The sequence below is a fragment of the Lissotriton vulgaris genome, chromosome 11 (assembly GCF_964263255.1).
Source record: "Lissotriton vulgaris chromosome 11, aLisVul1.2, whole genome shotgun sequence".
Classification (NCBI taxonomy): Eukaryota; Metazoa; Chordata; class Amphibia; order Caudata; family Salamandridae; genus Lissotriton; species Lissotriton vulgaris.
This window is the reverse complement of record NC_141699.1, coordinates 654025847-654050516: the sequence shown is the minus strand read 5'-3', so window position 1 is coordinate 654050516 and position 24670 is coordinate 654025847. Positions and strand designations below refer to the sequence as shown.

The 24670-nt window shown below is 48.0% G+C and overlaps 1 protein-coding gene across 1 annotated transcript in view; it reads right to left on the bottom strand.

Moving 5' to 3' along the window:
* Positions 1-24670, bottom strand: part of LOC147683289 (uncharacterized) — a 1765034-nt gene that overhangs the window by 102393 nt on the left and 1637971 nt on the right. Inside the window, exon 22 of the mRNA XM_086942513.1 lies at positions 12259-12373. Coding sequence (XP_086798639.1) covers positions 12259-12373 — 115 coding nt within the window. The remainder of the gene's footprint in view (positions 1-12258; positions 12374-24670) is intronic.

Genomic DNA, 24670 nt, shown 5'->3' with positions numbered 1-24670 from the left:
TCTGACCCTGTGCCTCATGGGAACAGTCCAGTCCGAACTACCAAGCCATGTCTTTCCCAGACCGGAATAAAGCATCCAAGGACCGGTTTCTGGCTATCAGCCTTCATCAGCCTGGATAGCTTGACTCCAGTGGTGTGGAGAGCCTGGGACTCACGTCTGATTACACCCAGCACACTCGGGGTGAAAATTGCAAAAAACACAGTTGATGGACAGAATGTAGAACAATGTAATACATTCGCCCCAGTACAAGGATCTGGGCCTTAATCCATCGTTTTTTTGCACTCCACACCACCCTGGGTTAGACACTGGCTATATGCAAATCAGCTCTGACCCTGTGCCTCATGGGAACAGTCCAGTCCGAACTACCAAGCCATGTCTTTCCCAGACCGGAATCAAGCATCCAAGGACCGGATTCTGGCTATCAGCCTTCATCAGCCTGGATAGCTTGACTCCAGTGGTGTGGAGAGCCTGGGACTCACGTCTGAGTACACCCAGCACACTCGGGGTGAAAATTGCAAAAAACACAGTTGATGGACAGAATGTAGAACAATGTCATACATTCACCCCAGTACAAGGATCTGGGCCTAAATCCCTCGTTTTTTTGCACTCCACACCACCCTGGGTTAGACACTGGCTATATGCAAATCAGCTTTGACCCTGTGCCTCATGGGAACAGTCCAGTCCGAACTACCAAGCCATGTCTTTCCCAGACCGGAATCAAGCATCCAAGGACCGGGTACTGGCTATCAGCCTTCATCAGCCTGGATAGCTTGACTCCAGGGGTGTGGAGAGCGCGGGACTCACGTCTGAGTACACCCAGCACACTCGGGGTGAAAATTGCAAAAAACACAGTTGATGGACAGAATGTAGAACAATGTCATACATTCACCCCAGTACAAGGATCTGGGCCAAATTCCATCGTTTTTTTGCACTCCACAACACCCTGGGTTAGACACTGGCTATATGCAAATCAGCTCTGACCCTGTGCCTCATGGGAACAGTCCAGTCCGAACTACCAAGCCATGTCTTTCCCAGACTGGAATCAAGCATCCAAGGACCGGTTTCTGGCTATCAGCCTTCATCAGCCTGGATAGCTTGACTCCAGTGGTGTGGAGAGCCTGGGACTCACGTCTGAGTACACCCAGCACACTCGGGGTGAATATTGCAAAAAACACAGTTGATGGACAGAATGTAGAACAATGTCATACATTCACCCCAGTACAAGGATCTGGGCCTCAATCCATCATTTTTTTGCACTCCACACCACCCTGGGTTAGACACTGGCTATATGCAAATCAGCTCTGACCCTGTGCCTCATGGGAACAGTCCAGTCCGAACTACCAAGCCATGTCTTTCCCAGACCGGAATCAAGCATCCAAGGACCGGTTTCTGGCTATCAGCCTTCATCAGCCTGGATAGCTTGACTCCAGTGTTGTGGAGAGCCTGGGACTCACGTCTGAGTACACCCAGCACACTCGGGGTGAAAATTGCAAAAAACACAGTTGATGGACAGAATGTAGAACAATGTCATACATTCACCCCAGTACAAGGATCTGGGCTTAAATCCCTCGTTTTTTTGCACTCCACACCACCCTGGGTAAGACACTGGCTATATGCAAATCAGCTTTGACCCTGTGCCTCATGGGAACAGTCCAGTCCGAACTACCAAGCCATGTCTTTCCCAGACCGGAATCAAGCATCCAAGGACCGGTTTCTGACTATCAGCCTTCATCAGCCTGGATAGCTTGACTCCAGTGGTGTGGAGAGCGCGGGACTCACATCTGAGTACACCCAGCACACTCGGGGTGAAAATTGCAAAAAACATAGTTGATGGACAGAATGTAGAACAATGTCATACATTCACCCCAGTACAAGGATCTGGGCCTAAATCCATCGTTTTTTTGCACTCCACACCACCCTGGGTTAGACACTGGCTATATGCAAATCAGCGCTGACCCTGTGCCTCATGGGAACAGTCCAGTCCGAACTACCAAGCCATGTCTTTCCCAGACCGGAATCAAGCATCCAAGGACCGGTTTCTGGCTATCAGCCTTCATCAGCTTGGATAGCTTGACTCCAGTGGTGTGGAGAGCCTGGGACTCACGTCTGAGTACACCCAGCACACTCGGGGTGAAAATTGCAAAAAACACAGTTGATGGACAGAATGTAGAACAATGTCATACATTCACCCCAGTACAAGGATCTGGGCCTAAATCCATCGTTTTTTTGCACTCCACACCACCCTGGGTTAGACACTGGCTATATGCAAATCAGCTCTGACCCTGTGCTTCATGGGAACAGTCCAGTCCGAACTACCAAGCCATGTCTTTCCCAGACCGGAATCAAGCATCCAAGGACCGGTTTCTGGCTATCAGCCTTCATCAGACTGGATAGCTTGACTCCAGTGGTGTGGAGAGCCTGGGACTCACGTCTGAGTACACCCAGCACACTCGGGTGAAAATTGCAAAAAACACAGTTGATGGACAGAATGTAGAACAATGTAATACATTCGCCCCAGTACAAGGATCTGGGCCTTAATCCATCGTTTTTTTGCACTCCACACCACCCTGGGTTAGACACTGGCTATATGCAAATCAGCTCTGACCCTGTGCCTCATGGGAACAGTCCAGTCCGAACTACCAAGCCATGTCTTTCCCAGACCGGAATCAAGCATCCAAGGACCGGATTCTGGCTATCAGCCTTCATCAGCCTGGATAGCTTGACTCCAGTGGTGTGGAGAGCCTGGGACTCACGTCTGAGTACACCCAGCACACTCGGGGTGAAAATTGCAAAAAACACAGTTGATGGACAGAATGTAGAACAATGTCATACATTCACCCCAGTACAAGGATCTGGCCCTAAATCCATCGTTTTTTTGCACTCCACACCACCCTGGGTTAGACACTGGCTATATGCAAATCAGCTCTGACCCTGTGCCTCATGGGAACAGTCCAGTCCGAACTACCAAGCCATGTCTTTCCCAGACCGGAATCAAGCATCCAAGGACCGGTTTCTGGCTATCAGCCTTCATCAGCCTGGATAGCTTGACTCCAGTGGTGTGGAGAGCCTGGGACTCACGTCTGAGTACACCCAGCACACTCGGGGTGAAAATTGCAAAAAACACAGTTGATGGATAGAATGTAGAACAATGTCATACATTCACCCCAGTACAAGGATCTGGGCCTAAATCCATCGTTTTTTTGCACTCCACACCACCCTGGGTTAGACACTGGCTATATGCAAATCAGCTCTGACCCTGTGCCTCATGGGAACAGTCCAGTCCGAACTACCAAGCCATGTCTTTTCCAGACCGGAATCAAGCATCCAAGGACCGGTTTCTGGCTATCAGCCTTCATCAGCCTGAATAGCTTGACTCCAGTGGTGTGGAGAGCCTGGGACTCACGTCTGAGTACACCCAGCACACTCGGGGTGAAAATTGCAAAAAACACAGTTGATGGACAGAATGTAGAACAATGTCATACATTCACCCCAGTACAAGGATCTGGGCCAAATTCCATCGTTTTTTTGCACTCCACAACACCCTGGGTTAGACACTGGCTATATGCAAATCAGCTCTGACCCTGTGCCTCATGGGAACAGTCCAGTCCGAACTACCAAGCCATGTCTTTCCCAGACTGGAATCAAGCATCCAAGGACCGGTTTCTGGCTATCAGCCTTCATCAGCCTGGATAGCTTGACTCCAGTGGTGTGGAGAGCCTGGGACTCACGTCTGAGTACACCCAGCACACTCGGGGTGAATATTGCAAAAAACACAGTTGATGGACAGAATGTAGAACAATGTCATACATTCACCCCAGTACAAGGATCTGGGCCTCAATCCATCATTTATTTGCACTCCACACCACCCTGGGTTAGACACTGGCTATATGCAAATCAGCTCTGACCCTGTGCCTCATGGGAACAGTCCAGTCCGAACTACCAAGCCATGTCTTTCCCAGACCGGAATCAAGCATCCAAGGACCGGTTTCTGGCTATCAGCCTTCATCAGCCTGGATAGCTTGACTCCAGTGTTGTGGAGAGCCTGGGACTCACGTCTGAGTACACCCAGCACACTCGGGGTGAAAATTGCAAAAAACACAGTTGATGGACAGAATGTAGAACAATGTCATACATTCACCCCAGTACAAGGATCTGGGCTTAAATCCCTCGTTTTTTTGCACTCCACACCACCCTGGGTAAGACACTGGCTATATGCAAATCAGCTTTGACCCTGTGCCTCATGGGAACAGTCCAGTCCGAACTACCAAGCCATGTCTTTCCCAGACCGGAATCAAGCATCCAAGGACCGGTTTCTGACTATCAGCCTTCATCAGCCTGGATAGCTTGACTCCAGTGGTGTGGAGAGCGCTGGACTCACATCTGAGTACACCCAGCACACTCGGGGTGAAAATTGCAAAAAACATAGTTGATGGACAGAATGTAGAACAATGTCATACATTCACCCCAGTACAAGGATCTGGGCCTAAATCCATCGTTTTTTTGTACTCCACACCACCCTGGGTTAGACACTGGCTATATGCAAATCAGCTCTGACCCTGTGCCTCATGGGAACAGTCCAGTCCGAACTACCAAGCCATGTCTTTCCCAGACCGGAATCAAGCATCCAAGGACCGGTTTCTGGCTATCAGCCTTCATCAGCTTGGATAGCTTGACTCCAGTGGTGTGGAGAGCCTGGGACTCACGTCTGAGTACACCCAGCACACTCGGGGTGAAAATTGCAAAAAACACAGTTGATGGACAGAATGTAGAACAATGTCATACATTCACCCCAGTACAAGGATCTGGGCCTAAATCCATCGTTTTTTTGCACTCCACACCACCCTGGGTTAGACACTGGCTATATGCAAATCAGCTCTGACCCTGTGCCTCATGGGAACAGTCCAGTCCGAACTACCAAGCCATGTCTTTCCCAGACCGGAATCAAGCATCCAAGGACCGGTTTCTGGCTATCAGCCTTCATCAGCCTGGATAGCTTGACTCCAGTGGTGTGGAGAGCCTGGGACTCACGTCTGAGTACACCCAGCACACTCGGGTGAAAATTGCAAAAAACACAGTTGATGGACAGAATGTAGAACAATGTCATACATTCACCCCAGTACAAGGATCTGGGCCTAAATCCATCGTTTTTTTGCACTCCACACCACCCTGGGTTAGACACTGGCTATATGCAAATCAGCTCTGACCCTGTGCCTCATGGGAACAGTCCAGTCCGAACTACCAAGCCATGTCTTTCCCAGACCGGAATCAAGCATCCAAGGACCGGTTTCTGGCTATCAGCCTTCATCAGCCTGGATAGCTTGACTCCAGTGGTGTGGAGAGCTTGGGACTCACGTCTGAGTACACCCAGCACACTCGGGGTGAAAATTGCAAAAAACACAGTTGATGGACAGAATGTAGAACAATGTCATACATTCACCCCAGTACAAGGATCTGGGCCTAAATCCATCGTTTTTCTGCACTCCACACCACCCTGGGTTAGACACTGGCTATATGCAAATCAGCTCTGACCCGGTGCCTCATGGGAACAGTCCAGTCTGAACTACCAAGCCATGTCTTTCCCAGACTGGAATCAAGCATCCAAGGACCGGTTTCTGGCTATCAGCCTTCATCAGCCTGGATAGCTTGACTCCAGTGGTGTGGAGAGCCTGGGACTCACGTCTGAGTACACCCAGCACACTCGGGGTGAAAATTGCAAAAAACACAGTTGATGGACAGAATGTAGAACAATGTCATACATTCACCCCAGTACAAGGATCTGGGCCTAAATCCATTGTTTTTTTGCACTCCACACCATCCTGGGTTAGACACTGGCTATATGCAAATCAGCTCTGACCCTGTGCCTCATGGGAACAGTCCAGTCCGAACTACCAAGCCATGTCTTTCCCAGACCGGAATCAAGCATCCAAGGACCGGTTTCTGGCTATCAGCCTTCATCAGCCTGGATAGCTTGACTCCAGTGGTGTGGAGAGCTAGATGGCAGAAAGGATGGCAAACCCCAAAGTACGTGGCCGGTTCCAACGGTGCCCCTCCCCGACTCCAAGGCCCAACACTGTTTCCTCCGCCATCTTGATGAACCAGCTGGGAAGGGGTGCGACACAATCCAACGCAGTTCACAGTCTCGACCAAAAGTTTCCAAAGTGGGAACAGCAGTTAAATGTTCCACTGGTAGCGAAACCAAGGATTCCGACCATACAGTCGATACACAAATCGCAGCATGTTCGATCAGGACCGAATGTGGATCAATAGCCGGGCTGATGAGAGGTGTTACCTCGAAACCGGTCCGGTCCTCGGATGCTTGATTCCGTTCTGGGAAGGACATGGCTTTTGTAGTTCGGACTGGACTGTTCCCAAGGGGGACAGGGTCAAAGCTGATTTGCATATTGCCATTGTCTAACCCAGGGTGGTGTGGAGTGCAAAAAAACGATGGATTTGGGCCCAGATCCTTGGACTGGGGTGAATGTGTGACATTGATCCACATTCGGTCCATCACCTGTTTTGTTTGCATTTGCCGCCATAAGTGCGCTGGGGATGCCCAGACGTGGGTCCCAGGCACTCCACACCACTGGAGTCAAGCTAGCCGGGCTGATGAGAGGTGTTACCTCGAAACCGGTCCGGTCCTCGGATGCTTGATTCCGTTCTGGGAAGGACATGGCTTTTGTAGTTCGGACTGGACTGTTCCCATGGGGCACAGGGTCAGAGCTGATTTGCATATCGCCATTGTCTAACCCAGGGTGGTGTGGAGTGCAAAAAAACGATGGATTTGGGCCCAGATCCTTGGACTGGGGTGAATGTGTGACATTGATCCACATTCGGTCCATCACCTGTTTTGTTTGCAATTGCCGCCATAAGTGCGCTGGGGATGCCCAGACGTGGGTCCCAGGCACTCCACACCACTGGAGTCAAGCTAGCCGGGCTGATGAGAGGTGTTACCTCGAAACCGGTCCGGTCCTCGGATGCTTGATTCCGTTCTGGGAAGGACATGGCTTTTGCAGTTCGGACTGGACTGTTCCCATGGGGCACAGGGTCAGAGCTGATTTGCATATCGCCATTGTCTAACCCAGGCTGGTGTGGAGTGCAAAAAAACGATGGATTTGGGCCCAGATCCTTGGACTGGGGTGAATGTGTGACATTGATCCACATTCGGTCCATCACCTGTTTTGTTTGCAACTTCCAAAACAGCAGCACCACTTACGAAGTGCGCTAAAAGCAAGCATGTCAGAAATAATGCAAAATATGCAATATTATAATCAAAATGGCACTTAAAACTTTGCGCCGCTCAAATACAAAGTTCAGGAGAAATATCTCCACATTACCTGCCTATATGTGTTGCAACGCATATATCCCAAATCCAAAACCAAATATGACTAGTCACACCAAACAAATTATTCACAGCAAGCGTATCCTAAAACTGCCTTGCCAAGTCAGACTACCAAAAGCTCGCAGCAAGTACCGTACAACGGTCCTTACCAATCCAGAGCATCCAGATTCCAACTGCCAAGTTCCAAATTCGCCCAAACGGCCACTACACGGTAAGCCGACAGAAGAGGTCTCAGTCGAGGACCGGCGCCGCCCAGATGGTCAGGTCGGAAGGGAAGGAAGAAAACCTCGGGATGCCTGGACTAAAAACGCCACTGGCAGTGATCACGTCCCCGGCAAGGTTCTCATCTTTCGTCACGACCAATCCTTCGAGCATCCGAGTCGCCGATGAGCTCCACGTGTCGGGCGCCAATTGATGAGTACAGGCCTCAGCAAGGCCTATTAGTGCAGGGTTCGCCCTTCTGTGCGCGAAGTCCTCAGACTATAGAAAGTAATTGGCACGGAAACTGAAAATACAAAAACATAGTTTAATAAACCTTTAAAGGTGGTCCTACAGCCCACACAACACTCTACAGCATTGTACAGGGTAGCACAAAGAACTCAAGCACATAGCCCCCTTTTATACACAAAGAAGGGGTTCATAAGTAGGCGGGTACACCTCAGAGCATGATTTACAACCATATATGGACGTTTGTGGTGTGTCATTTAATTACTGTATGTGATCACAAATGCTTAACCCCTAACGCTCTGAAGTTTAGCCTTGTCTGCTTGCGCCACGCAACCTAGAGGGTGAGCCGGGGTTATTTTAAAGAATAAGTCCCTTGCCCTGCCTAGAGGAGAGGGTCCCTGGTTGTCACAAGTCCTTATCTGTGCCAACCAGAGACCCCCAATTCTAACAGTCCATCAATTGTGTGCCTTTTGCTTTCTCACCCTAAGTGCGCCAGGTATGCCCAGACATGGGTCCTGGGCTCACTGTGCCACTGGAATCAAGCTATCCTGGCTGAAGAGGGGTGACATCCTGAAACCGGTCCTAGGATGTTTGTTTCGGTTCCAGGGAGGACCTGGTTTGGCAGTTTGGGCTGGACTGTTCCCATGAGGCACAGAGTCAAGACTGATTTGCATATGGCCAGGTCTAAACTGGGGTGGCATGGTGAGCAAAATAATGATGGATTTAACCCATATCTCTTGACTGGGGGTGAATGTTTTGATTTGTTCTGCATTCCGTCCATCAATTGTGTGCCTTTTGCAGACCAATTCATGCCTGTATAGGAGTTTTCCCCCCAAAATGTCAAAGCAACGGACCTGGATTTGAGGACTCCAAAGGTCCGTTCCACGATGGCCCTTGTGCATCCCAGTGCCACATTATAGTCTCTCTGGGCCTGTGTGTAGGGCACTTTGATGGGGGTCATCAGCCATGGTGACAGTGCATAACCTTGAACAGCTGAAACAGAAAATGGAGAGAAGTGTCCATCAGTATTTAGCCTGATGGGTTTGCAAAGTAGGCTTTTTTATTTTGTGTCCATTGTGCAGCGTTGTACTTTCTACTTCAACATGTTGTGGTACATAAAATTGACCTGCATGACTGACATTGAATTGCCTATACTTTACAGACTACACATTACTATGATGCCATTTGCCGAGTCCTGTGTAATACCTCCATGTTGTAACTGTAAGGATGTATGGGTACCTCAGAACACCTTGGGGGTTATTTACAAGCCCCTTGTACCACCAGTATGTCACTTTTTCACATAAAAAACTGACGCACCAGAGGCGCAAGGGGCTTGTAAAAGAGCCCCCATGACGTTTTGCACATTACTAGAAATGTGCATCAGCAACATCCATCATTGTCAGTTATTGTACTGAGGGTAGTTGTCACCTGAAGTACTTGAATGCTAAATGCAGTACTCTTTGTGGGTTAGTTACATCCCCCTTGGACCCCAGGTGGATCACTGTTTGAGACGCAGCTGCACTGCTTCCTGGTGCAATCTACTTACTTGGACATGTCAAGCCAACACACGTCTATTCATGTCCTTGGGCTATATGGTAACTTTGAATCCGTTTGAATGCGTGTTGGGGTGGGCCATGGATATTGCCATCTGTGTTCCCACACAACCCACATATATCTGGCTACATTTGTGCATCTGGTATCAATTTTACACCTGGAAAAGCATCAGATTGATACATCTTACCAGGGGAGGCTTAGGGATGTGCAACGTGGAGTGAGATTCACATTTCTCTTTTTTGTATGCTCTCTCTAGGCATGCTACATTCTGACACAACCCATAGTAAGGGTAATTCCACTTTTGTGATTGGTTGTGTCCAATTGGGTGTCCCTTCATGCAGGAATACTTTCCTCCCCATGACGCAGGTCTACTTGCACCATGATGCATGGGTGCCTGTGATGGTGCATGTCAGCTAATTGTGCACCAGCAGAGGGGATAGCAGAGTGATCTGTCATCTTGTTGTACATATGACACATGGCTTTGTTTCACAATTAATGCAGCACAATGCAAGCATATATCTTGTGGCACCTGCTGCACTGATTCCTTGCAATGTGTGTGATGAGTTTTGCAAGATCTGTATTCCTTGAGTGACTTAGTGGTTTGTGGAAGTATTTCTAGCCTACTCCCTTGTTGAGACTACTTACATATATGTTGTTCTTCGGCATTAGGTGTTTGTGTATAGTAGTTGGCCCAGTTACAATGTGTGCAGAATTCTATTTGCTAGATGTGCATTCTCACATATTTGCTCCATGATTGGGTGACTTGAGGTGTGTGGTGTGTTCAGTTTGTACTTACCAATGAGCAGTCCATTTCCACAGATGCCACTGTGGAACCGCTGGTTGATGACGGATTGGCGGAAGATGTAGACATCATGCACACCGCCTAAATACTTGGTGACATTGATGTACACTCCAAGATGGTCAACTATTGCCTGCACATTCATCGAGTATGTGTCCTTCCTGTTGCGGTATATGCGTGCAGTATCCACAGGAAGCACAACTTGCACATTGGTGCAGTCAATTGCCCACAACACATGCGGAAAAATAGCAATGGCATAAAAGCCTTGCTTGTTGGGAAGTTGTTTTTGTGCAGTGTTGGGAAAGTGTAGAGGCTGTGGCATCAGGCTGATGATGGTATCCAAGACAGTGGGTAGAAACCTGGAGAAGGATTTTCGGGAGACTCCGGACACTCTGGCAGAGGTGGGTTGGAAGGTGCCTGAGACCAACATGTGCAGCATAGCAAGTAGCATGGTCTGCGGAGGGATGTTAGTTCTAGGCTGAGATGTGGCCTGCAGCCTTGACGCTATCTGGTTAAGTAGGCGTAGGATGGAGGACCTTTTTAGCCTGTAATCAGCTATTATAGCCTCCGGCCGGAGGTGTATGAGGGTAATCCTTTGGCGGTAGACCCGCTCTCTTCTGCGGCACTGCCTCTGTGGTGGTTGTGGTCTTCTTGGGGCTCCAAGTTGCAAAGGTAGTAGCTCCTTGGCGTTGTTGAGGTTGCCAATGAGGATCTAGGATTGTGTTCCATATATAAAGGTGTGTTTGCACCATTTAAGACCAGGTAAGTCTTGGCGTTAGAAAAATGCTGCTAATTAGACTTGGCTGCAGTTTTGGGGGGATATCGGCGTACAGAAATTTCCTTGTAAAAGTCGCAAAGTGTGTTTAGTGGCAGTTTTTCCATGGGAACGCCTACCTTTCATCTCATTTTCATTATGTCCTTCTAGCAGAATTGAAGATCTTGAAAATTCAGGTTTACGCTGGAAAAGTGCAGTTAACGGCAACTTGTAAATAAGGTGATAAAAAAAGCTGCTGTAATGTAAAAAAATTAACGCTACGGCGGCGTTAAGTTTTTGCAAATATGCCCCTAAGTATCTTTAATAAATGAAAACCACTGTTATATGTATGGTGGCATCAAAGATTGTGCTTAATCCAACCAAACTTTCTTAAAATAATTAATTAATATTCACACACATTCATATATATTTATACATAGACAGCGATATATATATATATATATATAATTTAGAAATGTGTACCTTTTCCATATTGTAGGTGGAAAGAACATGGCAACGTAATCTATACAACCTGCGACCAAGGTATTTCGTCATTCAGATCTTCAGAGTCTGCACAGAACCTACTGATCCACCATTTGAACAAAGCTTTTGTCTTATCATTGTTCATGGGTTTTAGTTTCTCTAATACAGACCAGTGGAAATCATTGTCATGATGATCCTTTTCCCCAAAAATGGTGCATCATTTTTGTCACAGATTTTTTGCATCTAAACATACTTCGATGTTCGTTAGTCCGTGTTCTTACTTTTCACGTGGTCATCCCTACATCCTACTCACTGAACTACTTCAATACAGGGGACTGCAGGATCCCATGCAGAACCAGGAAGTAATGCGTGGATAAATATAATCAACTGGCCACACCCAAACAGGAAATAACTCCTCTTCCCTACAGCATTGTGAGATGGTTCAGAGAACCCAAGACAGCAGTCTCCCACAGCATGATGAGCACACCAAAAAGATAGGGAAACGAACATACAAAAAGATAAAAATATGATTTACCCGAACGCAATGAGGCAAGAGATCAGAGCCCCAACAGGTAGACATGGCTCATGAGAAAACATACAAAAATAGAAGGGTTGATGTGAGGTAGAAATTCTTACAACATTTGCCCTAGAAGAAAAGAGAGGAGTTGAGAAAATAAAAAATATATTTTTAGGAGAGAGCAAGATGAGTGTTTTGGGATGGCAGCCCTCTCTCGAAACATATAGACTGAGACAATGAAGTTGCACACAATGCTGTTGTAAATCGCAATAATTTTAAACATGTACGGTATAATTCTGTAATAACAGAACTGCAAACAAAACTAATGGGATGTCACTGAATGCTTATTTATTGAAATTACTAACCTCCTAGCAAACTCATTTCGGCATCCAAGTCGATGTTCCTGTCATGCTCTTTATCCCTACACGTTGGGGGCTGCCAGCCAGCATCACAATGACAGTTTCCTTTATTATCGCACAGCTAAAATGTGTCAATTTAAAAGAATGTTAATCATGATCAGTGATTTCACTCATATGTTTTGTAATAAGTTGTCAAAGAAGTAGGGAGCATAATTCAATAGTACACACAGTCAAATGTAACTACAGGTTTATATGTCTAATGAAAAGATATACAAGTTTCGAAATCATTTGAGAGCCTTTCAAAATTACAAGGTCTGTTATCACTGCAAATGTGTAGTACTTCCAGCAGCTTCATGAGTTTTTAGAAGTTGGGCGCTAGCCAGTCTCCCACTTACCCTTTTATCTTTTGGGAGTCGGGTGTGCCTAGGAAATTACAAGCATGACCCTGTGAGACTGTCAGCAAGCCTACTAGAGCAACTGAGGCGTTGCCCTCGCTCATCCCATAGTAACCTGCTGCTGCCCCAGGCCATCTCATAGTAGACTGCCCTCACCACTTAGAGTGCAGTATATCATTTCTAACTAAAGTGATTTAACCAACATGGCGGAAGTTCTGCTTGAAAAATTAATACAAAAAACACAGTTGATGGACAGAATGTAGAACAATGTCATACATTCACCCCAGTACAAGGATCTGGGCCTAAATCCATCCTTTTTTTGCACTACACACCACCCTGGGTTAGAAACTGGCTATATGCAAATCAGCTCTGACCCTGTGCCTCATGGGAACAGTCCAGTCCGAACTACCAAGCCATGTCTTTCCCAGACCGGAATCAAGCATCCAAGGACCGGTTTCTGGCTATCAGCCTTCATCAGCCTGGATAGCTTGACTCCAGTGGTGTGGAGAGCCTGGGACTCACGTCTGAGTATACCCAGCACACTCGGGGTGAAAATTGCAAAAAACACAGTTGATGGACAGAATGTAGAACAATGTCATACATTCACCCCAGTACAAGGATCTGGGCCTAAATCCATCGTTTTTTTGCACTCCACACCACCCTGGGTTAGACACTGGCTATATGCAAATCAGCTCTGACCCTGTGCCTCATGGGAACAGTCCAGTCCGAACTACCAAGCCATGTCTTTCCCAGACAGGCATCAAGCATCCAAGGACCGGTTTCTGGCTATCAGCCTTCATCAGCCTGGATAGCTTGACTCCAGTGGTGTGGAGAGCCTGGGACTCACGTCTGAGTATACCCAGCACACTCGGGGTGAAAATTGCAAAAAACACAGTTGATGGACAGAATGTAGAACAATGTCATACATTCACCCCAGTACAAGGATCTGGGCCTGAATCCATCGTTTTTTTGCACTCCACACCACCCTGGGTTAGACACTGGCTATATGCAAATCAGCTCTGACCCTGTGCCTCATGGGAACAGTCCAGTCCGAACTACCAAGCCATGTCTTTCCCAGACCGGAATCAAGCATCCAAGGACCGGTTTCTGGCTATCAGCCTTCATCAGCCTGGATAGCTTGACTCCAGTGGGTGGAGAGCCTGGGACTCACGTCTGAGTATACCCAGCACACTCGGGGTGAAAATTGCAAAAAACACAGTTGATGGACAGAATGTTGAACAATGTCATACATTCACCCCAGTACAAGGATCTGGGCCTAAATCCATCGTTTTTTTTTACACTCCACACCCCCCTGGGTTAGACACTGGCTATATGCAAATCAGCTCTAACCCTGTGCCTCATGGGAACAGTCCAGTCCGAACTACCAAGCCATGTCTTTCCCTGACCAGAATCAAGCATCCAAGGACCGGTTTCTGGCTATCAGCCTTCATATGCCTGGATAGCTTGACTCCAGTGGTGTGGAGAGCCTGGGACTCACGTCTGAGTATACCCAGCACACTCATGGTGAAAATTGCAAAAAACACAGTTGATGGACAGAATGTAGAACAATGTCATACATTCACCCCAGTACAAGGATCTGGGCCTAAATCCATCGTTGTTTTGCACTTCACACCACCCTGGGTTAGATACTGGCTATATGCAAATCAGCTCTGATCCTGTGCCTCATGGGAACAGTCCAGTCCGAACTACCAAGCCATGTCTTTCCCAGACCGGAATCAAGCATCCAAGGACCGGTTTCTGGCTATCAGCCTTCATCAGCATGGATAGCTTGACTCCAGTGGTGTGGAGAGCCTGGGAATCACGTCTGAGTATACCCAGCACACTCGGGGTGAAAATTGCAAAAAACACAGTTGATGGACAGAATGTAGAACAATGTCATACATTCACCCCAGTACAATGATCTGGGCCTAAATCCATAGTTTTTTTGCACTCCACACCACCCTGGGTTAGACACTGGCTATATGCAAATCAGCTCTGACCCTGTGCCTCATGGGAACAGTCCAATCCGAACTACCAAGCCATGTCTTTCCCAGACCGGAATCAAGCATCCAAGGACCGGTTTCTGGCTATCAGCCTTCATCAGCCTGGATAGCTTGACTCCAGTGGTGTGGAGAGCCTGGGACTCACGTCTGAGTATACCCAGCACACTCGGGGTGAAAATCGCAAAAAACACAGTTGATGGACAGAATGTAGAACAATATCATACATTCACCCCAGTACAAGGATCTTGGCCTAAATCCATCGTTTTTTTGCACTCCACACCACCCTGGGTTAGACACTGGCTATATGCAAATCAGCTCTGACCCTGTGCCTCATGGGAACAGTCCAGTCCGAAACCCAGATCTTTTGACTGGGTGTGAGTGTCTGATTGATTCAGATGCTCCGTCCATCACCACCCCCTTTTGTACCGCTTTTGGCCGCCATAAGTGTGGCAGGGTATGCTCAGACGTGAGTCCCTTGCTCACTTTGCCACTGGATTCAAGCAAGCCGGGCTGAGGACGGCTGGAATGCCAGAAACCGGTCCTCGGAAGCTTGTTTCCGGTCCAGGGAAGACATGGCTTGGCAGTTCGGGCTGGACTGTTCCCATGAGGCCCAGGGTCAGACTGATTTGCATATAGCCATGTCTGAACTGGGGTGGCAGAGTGGGCTAAAGAACGGTGATGGATTAAACCCAGATCTTTTGACAGGGTGTGAGTGTTTGATTGATTCAGATGCTCCGTCCATCACCACCCCCTTTTGTACCGCTTTTGGCCGCCATAAGTGTGGCAGGGTATGCTCAGACGTGAGTCCCTTGCTCACTTTGCCACTGGATTCAAGCAAGCCGGGCTGAAGACGGCTGGAATGCCAGAAACCGGTCCTCGGAAGCTTGTTTCCGGTCCAGGGAAGACATGGCTTGGCAGTTCGGGCTGGACTGTTCCCATGAGGCCCAGGGTCAGACTGATTTGCATATAGCCATGTCTGAACTGGGGTGGCAGAGTGGGCTAAAGAATGGTGATGGATTAAACCCAGATCTTTTGACAGGGTGTGAGTGTTTGATTGATTCAGATGCTCCGTCCATCACCACCCCCTTTTGTACCGCTTTTGGCCGCCATAAGTGTGGCAGGGTATGCTCAGACGTGAGTCCCTTGCTCACTTTGCCACTGGATTCAAGCAAGCCGGGCTGAAGACGGCTGGAATGCCAGAAACCGGTCCTCGGAAGCTTGTTTCCGGTCCAGGGAAGACACGGCTTGGCAGTTCGGGCTGGACTGTTCCCATGAGGCCCAGGATCAGACTGATTTGCATATAGCCATGTCTGAACTGGGGTGGCAGAGTGGGCTAAAGAATGGTGATGGATTAAACCCAGATCTTTTGACTGGGTGTGAGTGTTTGATTGATTCAGATGCTCCGTCCATCACCACCCCCTTTTGTACTGAACAATTAATACAACACAGACTGCCATGTCATGATGGCCCACTTGGCAATCTTTCAGTACCCCAAAGCAGGGTAAATTCATGAGAATCCAAAAAACAATTAACCCAACATGTTGTTCCCTGCTTATGGGGGCCATTGTTGATTTTCCATGCCCATGCTAGATGTGCTTTATATGGTAGGCCGAGGTACGTAAAATCTGCATTGAGAGGGCAACCTTTAACAAGGCGGGCCTCAGGAGGAGCCACGCACTGGTCCAAGATGGCCGTGTGAGTGCTCAGCTCCGCCGGACTTGTCCCCAAGCCCCGACATCCTGCTAGCCATCCTGATCCCCGAAACTGCAGCTGAATAGCCGAGGAGGAGCGACTGCCCTCAACCCGACTCCGGCCCCGCTGAGCCATCGGGGCCGGAGATATTTTGCCTGCAATTTGGGCCTGGTGACCCTCTGAAGCCTGGGGCTCGATTTTGCATGAACCTGGCCGCAAAGCTGTCAACACTGGGGCCGGCACTGAGGATTACCGGCCGTGCCCCGGAGCCACTAAAATTCTCGCAGTATCGTCTGTTGGCCGGGGGGGGCAACCCCGCCGCCTACACGCTGAGCAGAGACACATCTGTGGAGCGGGCCGGGACTGAGGACTATTGGCCGGGCCCCGGAGTCACAGACACTCTCGCCACAGCGTCTGGCGGCTGGAGGGATGGCCCCGCCGCCTGCATTGTGAGCAGAGACACGCTTGCAGAGCGGGCCGGCACTGAGGCTTGTCGGTCGGGCCCTGGAGTCATCATCTTTATTGCCGCGGTGTCTGGCGGCCAAGGGGACGACCCCGCCGCCACGCAGGGAACAGTTGCCCACTCTTAGAGTGGCACCCGCCGAGAGAGTGCAGTCTGAGTGTTGGGGGCGGCTGGAGAGTTGAGAAATCGCCGCCCCCTATAAGAATACACTGGAAAAAAGACCCACCTGTGGTGTGTGTGCTGCGGGACTTCCGGTGCCGCGGTTGGACTCCCGCCATCCCCCTCTTTCCTCGACCGCCGGGAGGGTCCCCAGCGAGGTGGGGAGTTGCGCTGCCGGGCCGAGAAAAGATTTCGCCCTGAGGAGGTGGACTTCATAGGGGCCCACACCAATACAACTCTGTGGTGCCCTGGCCTGCTCCCCACTCGTTATTGTCTGTTGGAAGACCTGATTTGCGCACAGGGGGATCCAGCCCGAGGGATCGGCCGATCGTTTATTATGTCGCACCAGGGGGACACAGACGGTGACTGGCGACTTGATGGGTGGAGGTGAGCCCCATTGCACCATCCCGTATGACCACATTTTAGAGGCCTTTCCTTCCACTGGGAGGCACATCGGAGGTGACTCGGAATCGGTATTGTCCTGGCCCCAGTGTTAGGCCCAAACTGAGTGTCCGGCAGACGGCCTCTGCGGCATTGGTGAGTGATCAGCGCGGCTTGTGACTCCGAGCAAATGCTCTGGGTCCCTTTTCCGGGGGGCTGTGTGGCCGGGACTTGGCAGCGATAGACCGGATCAGTGATTCACCTGTGGCTTTGTCGATTCTCCGCCGGGGTGGTCCGGCGGCTTCCCTTGGGCCGGTCGAGTCCGGTCCGGTTAGGTGCCCAGCTTGGCACTCCAGGTATTGAGGGCATCAATTGGAAACTCACGACGGCCATGTCTGAACTGCAGGTGTAGTGTTGCATGCCTTGAGTAGAAGGTAGGGCCTATAGGCCCCTGGGGAGGCATTTCTGATGGAGACTAAACTTGACTCGGACAAGCAGCACTCGAGGTCTGTCAAAGGATCCAAGCATATCCAGACCAACAAGTTGGACCGCTACACTATGCCGAGGGGTCCCCACCGGAGCCGAGAAAGATTCAGTCGTTGGGGGGCGACGCCCTTGGCCCCTTGGTTAAGCCAATGCTGTTGGACGTGATGGCCGCTATTGACGCGTCAAGTCATCTCTTGGACAGAAGATGGAATTGCTGGATAATAAACTAGACACCATCACCGTAGAGGCCAATCTCATCCGTGCTGACCTCACAAAGGCAAGTGAGAAAGTCAAGTCTCTGGACACAAAGACGGCGAGTGTAACGGATGATGTGGCCTTGCTTCAGCAGGAGGCGCATGACCTTAGAGCTGCTACTGACCTCACCGTTCGGAAACTGGATGAGTATGAAGGGAGGGACAGACGGATCAACATCCGTATCATAGGAGCTCCCAAGAAGGCCAAAGGTCCAGCCCCAGATCTATTCATCGAAGACAATACCCTCAATCACCAAAGGGTTTGGGCAACATTTTCATGATCGAACGGGCACACAGGGTGCCATGGGGGAGGCCCAGGCCTGGAGTGCCCCCTCGACCAATGATTGCTAGGGTGCTGAATTTTAGGGACCATGACACTATCCTGCGGCCTCTCGTTCCGGGGGCCCCCTGAAGTATGAAAAGACTACCCTCGACTTTTTTCCTGACTTCATGCAGACTGTTCAGAGGCAGCGCCAAAGTTTCCTTGGTGTGAAGAAGAAGCTCCGAGACAGAGGTCTAAAGTATGCAATGATGTTTCCGGCCTTGATGAGGGTGGAGGTCGAGGGAAGAGCATGGTTTTTCGACAATCCAAAGGTGGCGTCGGACTGGCTAGAGGGCCGCCCCCCCGGATGGGCTGGAGGGACGGGATCGAGATGGCGGTGGTGATATGCAGGAACAGGAGTGACGGAGATTGCTGTGTGAATGACTATTGAGTTTGACAGGTAGTGGGTTACACCCACGAGGGCCTCGTCTTACTTGACCCCGAGAACAAGGGGTGGTGCAGGAAGGGGGTTGGGCTGTCTCTTAAAAGGGGCTGGGGGGGAAGGAGCCCAGATCTCCTCCTATTTTCTACTTTTAGTTAGCCATTGATTGGTTTTGGGCGACAGGCACACTGCTAGTTGGGGATGGGCGGAAGCCGTGAGCAGGGGTGCAGGGAGGGAGGGTAGGCTGAAAGGTTCGTGGGTTTAGGGGTTTGTGGATTTGTTTGAATTTGTTTCTTTACTTTTTCTTTTATGTTTAGCATCAGGTGACAGAATTATGCTTGTATTTTATCCATACCGTTTCAATGCCATGCGTTAGAAAAGGAATCGGGGATGACTGTGCTCAGATGGAAAGTGAACAGCCTCAGGGAAAAACTTAAGCGGGGGAATGGTGAATCAGCTAATTAGAAGACACTCCCCAGATGTAGTACTACTTCAGGAGACTCATCTCATTCGTAGCAGATGTATGGCCCTGCACAGAGGAGGCTATAAACTGGTTGCTCATTCTGGGTTTAGCTCGGGATCTAGGGGAGTCGGCATTTTAGTTAAGAACTCCTTTCCCCTTTGCATTCAGGCCACATGGTCGGACCAGCGAGGCCGCTACATCGGGATATCGGGGCAATGGGAGGGGAGAGTAGTTACTGTTATGTACATCTATGTACATAACAGTCTACAAGCAGACACCTTCCGTGACCTGGGCTTGATTTTTCTCTCTTTGCCGCTGTGTTTCCTGGTGATGGGGGGGGACTTCAATGCAGTGGTAGATGGGGAACTAGATAGACACCCGGCACGAACATTGAGACCTGTGCAGAGATGGCTCCCTGACATCTTAGAAATGTCGGGGCTTGTTGACGAGTGGAGAATAAGGAATCCAAATGAGGTACACTACACCCATGTGTCCGCCGCGCACCGCAGCCTGTCCAGAATAGATTACATTCTGTTACCAGCCGCCCAGGCTGTCGCGATGTGGAGGTACGACACCTGAGGAGAGGAATCTCCGATCACTCCCTGATCTGGCTCCATAGAGTAGATCCAATTAATGCGTGGCATCTGAAAGACCCAGCCAAGAAATCACTAAAATTACGGAAAGATATTTCCTAGAAAATAGTGGTACAGTGGACTCGGCACAGACTCTATGGGAAGCTTTTAAAACTGTGATTCGTGGGGAGGTAGTATCTCTGATCTCCTGGAAAAAGAAGAAGCGACGGGCCGAAATGGATAGGGTAGAGGCGGAAGTGGTGAGGCTGGAGAAGGAGGTGTCTCGGGCAGCGGCCCCCAGACGATGTGCACCGATTAAAGCTGTGCCAGGATGAATATAGGGGCCTTGCTGGAGACAAGGCCAGAGCACAAAATGATGATATACAGAGCCGGATCTATGAACATGGAGACAAGGCCGGTAAATTAATAGCGTGGCTTGAGAGGGGGGAGTTGGCTTCAAGGCTGGTGCCGGAGCTACAGGGGAAAACTCCAATATGATAAGGGACCCACAAGCAGTTACTGACGAGTTCTCGAAATACTATAGGGGGGTATACACTACTGCGGGGAAGTACTCGGAGGCAGACAATGTAGAAATGATAAAGGACATCCGGATGCCCACTCTATCAGATAAAAATCGGGAATACTTAGACTCCCCATTTACTAACGACGAGGTGGCACAGGCCGTTAGAGGGGCCCGAACTGAATTCCTATAGAGCTTTATAAATTGAGTGCTAACAAATTGGCCCCCTCTGTGCGGTCCATGTTCGCAGAGAGTAAGAAGAAGGGTCGGCTCCTCTATGACCAGCGTGTGGCAAATATAGTGGTCATCCACAAGGCGGGCAAGCCCAGGACTCTCTGCTCATCCTATCGGCCCATCTCGTTGCTAAATGCTGAACCTAAAGTTCTAGTGAAGTTGCTGGTGACAAGACTAGTCAAGGTCATCACTACCCTTGTACATCCGGACCAGTCCGGTTTTATGCCACACCAAAATACTGCTCTTAACCTGCACAGGTTACATGGAGTTTTGGGTAGGGTCCCGACGAACCAGGAGCCAAAGGTGCTGGTGTCGCTCGATGCCACCATGGCATTTGATAGGGTTGAGTGGCCCTACTTGTTTGCAGTCTTGGGAAAGATGGGCTTTGGACCAGAGTTCATTGGTTGGGTGCGTCTATTGTATGCCAACCCCCTTGCCAGAATAGTGGTAAATAATCATAAGTCAGCTGACTTTCCCCTTGGCAGAGGTACGAGGCAGGGAGGCCCCTTATCCCCGCTCTTGTTTGCTTTAGCACTGGAGCCGCTCGCGGCATGGGTTTGATGGGACCCATCGATCCGAGGACTGCGATGGACGTTGGAGGACTTCAGGAAAGATGACACTGGAGAAGAGTATGCACGCGTCCGGTGGAATCCAAGGGTGGATCCTGGAAGTGAAGAACTTGTGAGCAGAGGGGATATGGTCTATGCCACTCGGAGCAGACTAGGAGGCACGGAAGAGCAATACCCATCGATGACGGATGGTTCGAGTTGATGGTGACCTTGCAGCTGAAGCAGTGAGGACAGGGCAACGCTGACGAAGACTAGGAGATGTGCACATGCTGTCCCACGCCGGAAGGCGAGAACCAGGGAGTCGGTGTCTGCCGGAGGCACCAGCAAGCCTTGGCAGCTGCAACAGGTGTGGAAAGCAAAGATGGGCTAACGTTGGCACCAGCAAGTGCAAAGGTACTCACCACAAGAAGGAGAGTCAGAGCAGGCCCCAAATAATCAGGGGAGTCCACTGGAGCAGGCGAAGACCCTCAAGAGGATGCACAAGCCGAAAGTACAGGAGTCACAAGAGGACCTTAAGCAGCTCACCAAAAAGGAAGGCACCCACGATGCAGAGGATGCAGTGAATATGCTGTACTTGGCAGGAGGAGATGCTGGAGGCTGGGGCTTCTTGCAGCCTGAATATCTCTGGAGTGCAGAGCCATCAAGCCTTGGCAACTACAAGTCAACACGTGCACAGGGGTTTGGTCCCAGCGGTTTAGATGAGCAAGACTGGCCTCAAAAATGCAGAGGACAGGTCAGGCCTCGAGGGAGTTGCAGAACCACCACCAGTGCTGAGCCTTTTGAAGTCCGTGGGACTTCAGGAGCAGCAGACCAGTCAGCTTTGTTGCGATTCCTGCAATGCATCCTTCACTCTAAGGGAGATTACTTTGGGTGTTCTTGATGCCCACAGGTCTGTTGAAAATCCTGGAAGAAGCACAGACACAGACAATGAAGAAGACTTGTAGAAGAGCGAGACCAGGAGCAGCAGGAGTCTTTTTTCAGAGTCAGACTAGTCATAAAAGCATACTGACACCAGTAAAAAGTGGGGGTAACCATGAAAGCAGATCCTACTTTCCTACATTAGACATTTTCTGATTCTGTTCTTTTTCATTTGAGTTTTCCTCATTTTTTTAATGCATTTCTAACTGGGGCTGCAGGAAAGTAGGATCTGCTTCTTATGGTCATCCCTACTTTTTCCTGAATATACTACTGTTTTTAGGTCTTGCCTGAGCCAGTGCATGCAAGGTGGTTGGTACCACGATGGGTTCATGTTTTGTTCCCAGCATCACAAACCTCTTCATGGGGCACTGGGAGCAGGAGATCTTTGCCAACCCAGCCTATGCGGGACACCTTAAACATGTGATCACTTGGTGGAGATACATCGACGACTTGTTCGTCATCTGGAATGGGAACGAACAAGAGGCCATTCAGTTCATTGATGTACCCAACAATAATATCGTACTGACAAGCCACATTAGCAAAAAATCAGTAGAATACTTGGATGTCAAGATTGACATCAGTGACAACAAACTGTATACCACACTGTTTAGGAAAACCACCGCAGGCAACAACATCCTACATGCCCGCTGCAGTCATCCGGAGACCCTTTAGTGGAGTATCCCGTACGGTGAACTGCTGAGGGCCAAAAGAAATTGCAATACTGACACAGCATACCAGCAGGAATGTAGGGAAATGCTAGCACGCTTTAGGATTTGGGGCTACCCAAATTGGGTGCTTCGCAAAGTCAAAGAAAGGACAGACAAGGTACCTAGGTCCCTTACTCTTACTGACAAAGACATGGCTTCTGATGACGAGAATGAGTGCAATACTAGTCTGATTTTGTCCTACAATTCTGAGTCTAAGAACATTCAAAGGATGCTGTCCAAAAACTGGGACATCCTCAAATGTGACAACACAATTTGGGATGGTATACAGTCAAAATATCGAGTTAAAAATATAGAATGGACACAATATCGAATGGACAGAATATAGACTACAAAAATATCGAATAGAATAGCATAAATATCGAATCAAAAATATAGAATGGACAAAATATCGAATGGACAGAATATAGACAACAAAAATATAGAATGACAGAATATAGACAACAAAAATATAGAATGGACAGAATTAATTAATTTTAGGGTATTTATTTTTTGAGTAATATAATTCTGTAGCGGGTTGTGGGTTTATAGGGGAATAGGGTGGGAAGTAATTTAACACCTTGGCTGCTAGAGGTTTTCCCCTCCTGTGCCGCATAGTAAGATTTACCATTGTTCATGACGAGCTCAGCTCGTCATAAGCACAGCGCCACTGTGCCTCATGACGAGCTGAGCTCGTCATGAGCAGGGAAGGAGTTAATTATAATTAATTAAATATGTACATTTATTTATTGGTATTTATTTTGAATTCATTGTTAATTAATAATTATTAGGTAATTAATTAAAATATAATTGTTAATTATTTTAATTAATTGATTAATTGATAATTATGTTCATTTTATTAATGTATTTTCTGTAGCGGGTTGTGTGTTTATAGGGGAATAGGGTGGGAAGTAATTTAAATATAATTATTTAAATGTATTTATTGGTATTTATTTTGAATTAATTGATATTTAAATTTTTATTTGGTAATTAATTAAAATATAATTGGTAATTAATTTTAATTAATTGATTAATTGATAATTATGTAAATTGTATTAATGTATTTTCTGTAGCGGGTTGTGAGTTTATAGGGGAATAGGGTGGGAAGTAATTGAATTATAATTATTTACATTTTTAAATGTATTTATTGGTATTTATTTGGCATTAATTGATATATACATTTTTAATTGGTAATTAATGAAAATATAATTGGTAATTAATTTTAATTATTATTTAAATTGTTAATTATGTTAATTTGATTAATTTATTTTCTGTAGAGGGTTGTGGGTTTATAGGGGAATAGGGTGGGAAGTAATTTAATTGTAAATAAATAAATATTGTTATTTATTTATTGGTTTTGTTTTGTTGTAATTTTGAATAATTTTTTAATTGTTAATTAATTAATTGTTAATTGGTAAATAATTTGTATTAATAAGTAATTATTTGTAATAATTTTTAATTTTTTTATTTTTAATTGATTAATTATTATTTTATATAAAATTGTTAATTACTTTTAATTAATTTTTATTTGGTATTAATATTTAATTTATTTTTATTCATATGTGAAGTATTTACTTTCCCTACTGTTGCACTCTCTCAAGTGTGAATAGTAATTTTCACCCCTACGCTATCCAAAGCTTTCCCTACTGTTGCACTCTCTGGAGTGGGAATAGTAATTTTTACCCCTACGCTATCAAACACTTTCCCTACTGTTGCACTCTCTGGAGTGGGAATAGTAATTTTAACCCTCCCGCTATCCAATGCTTTCCCCACTGTTGCATCTTTGGAGTGGGAATAGTAAATGTAAATTGATACTTGTATAGCGCACTACTCACCCGCAAGGGTCTCAAGGCGCTTGTACGAATACCGCTGTGGAACCAGTCCTGGCTTTCCCTGTGAGG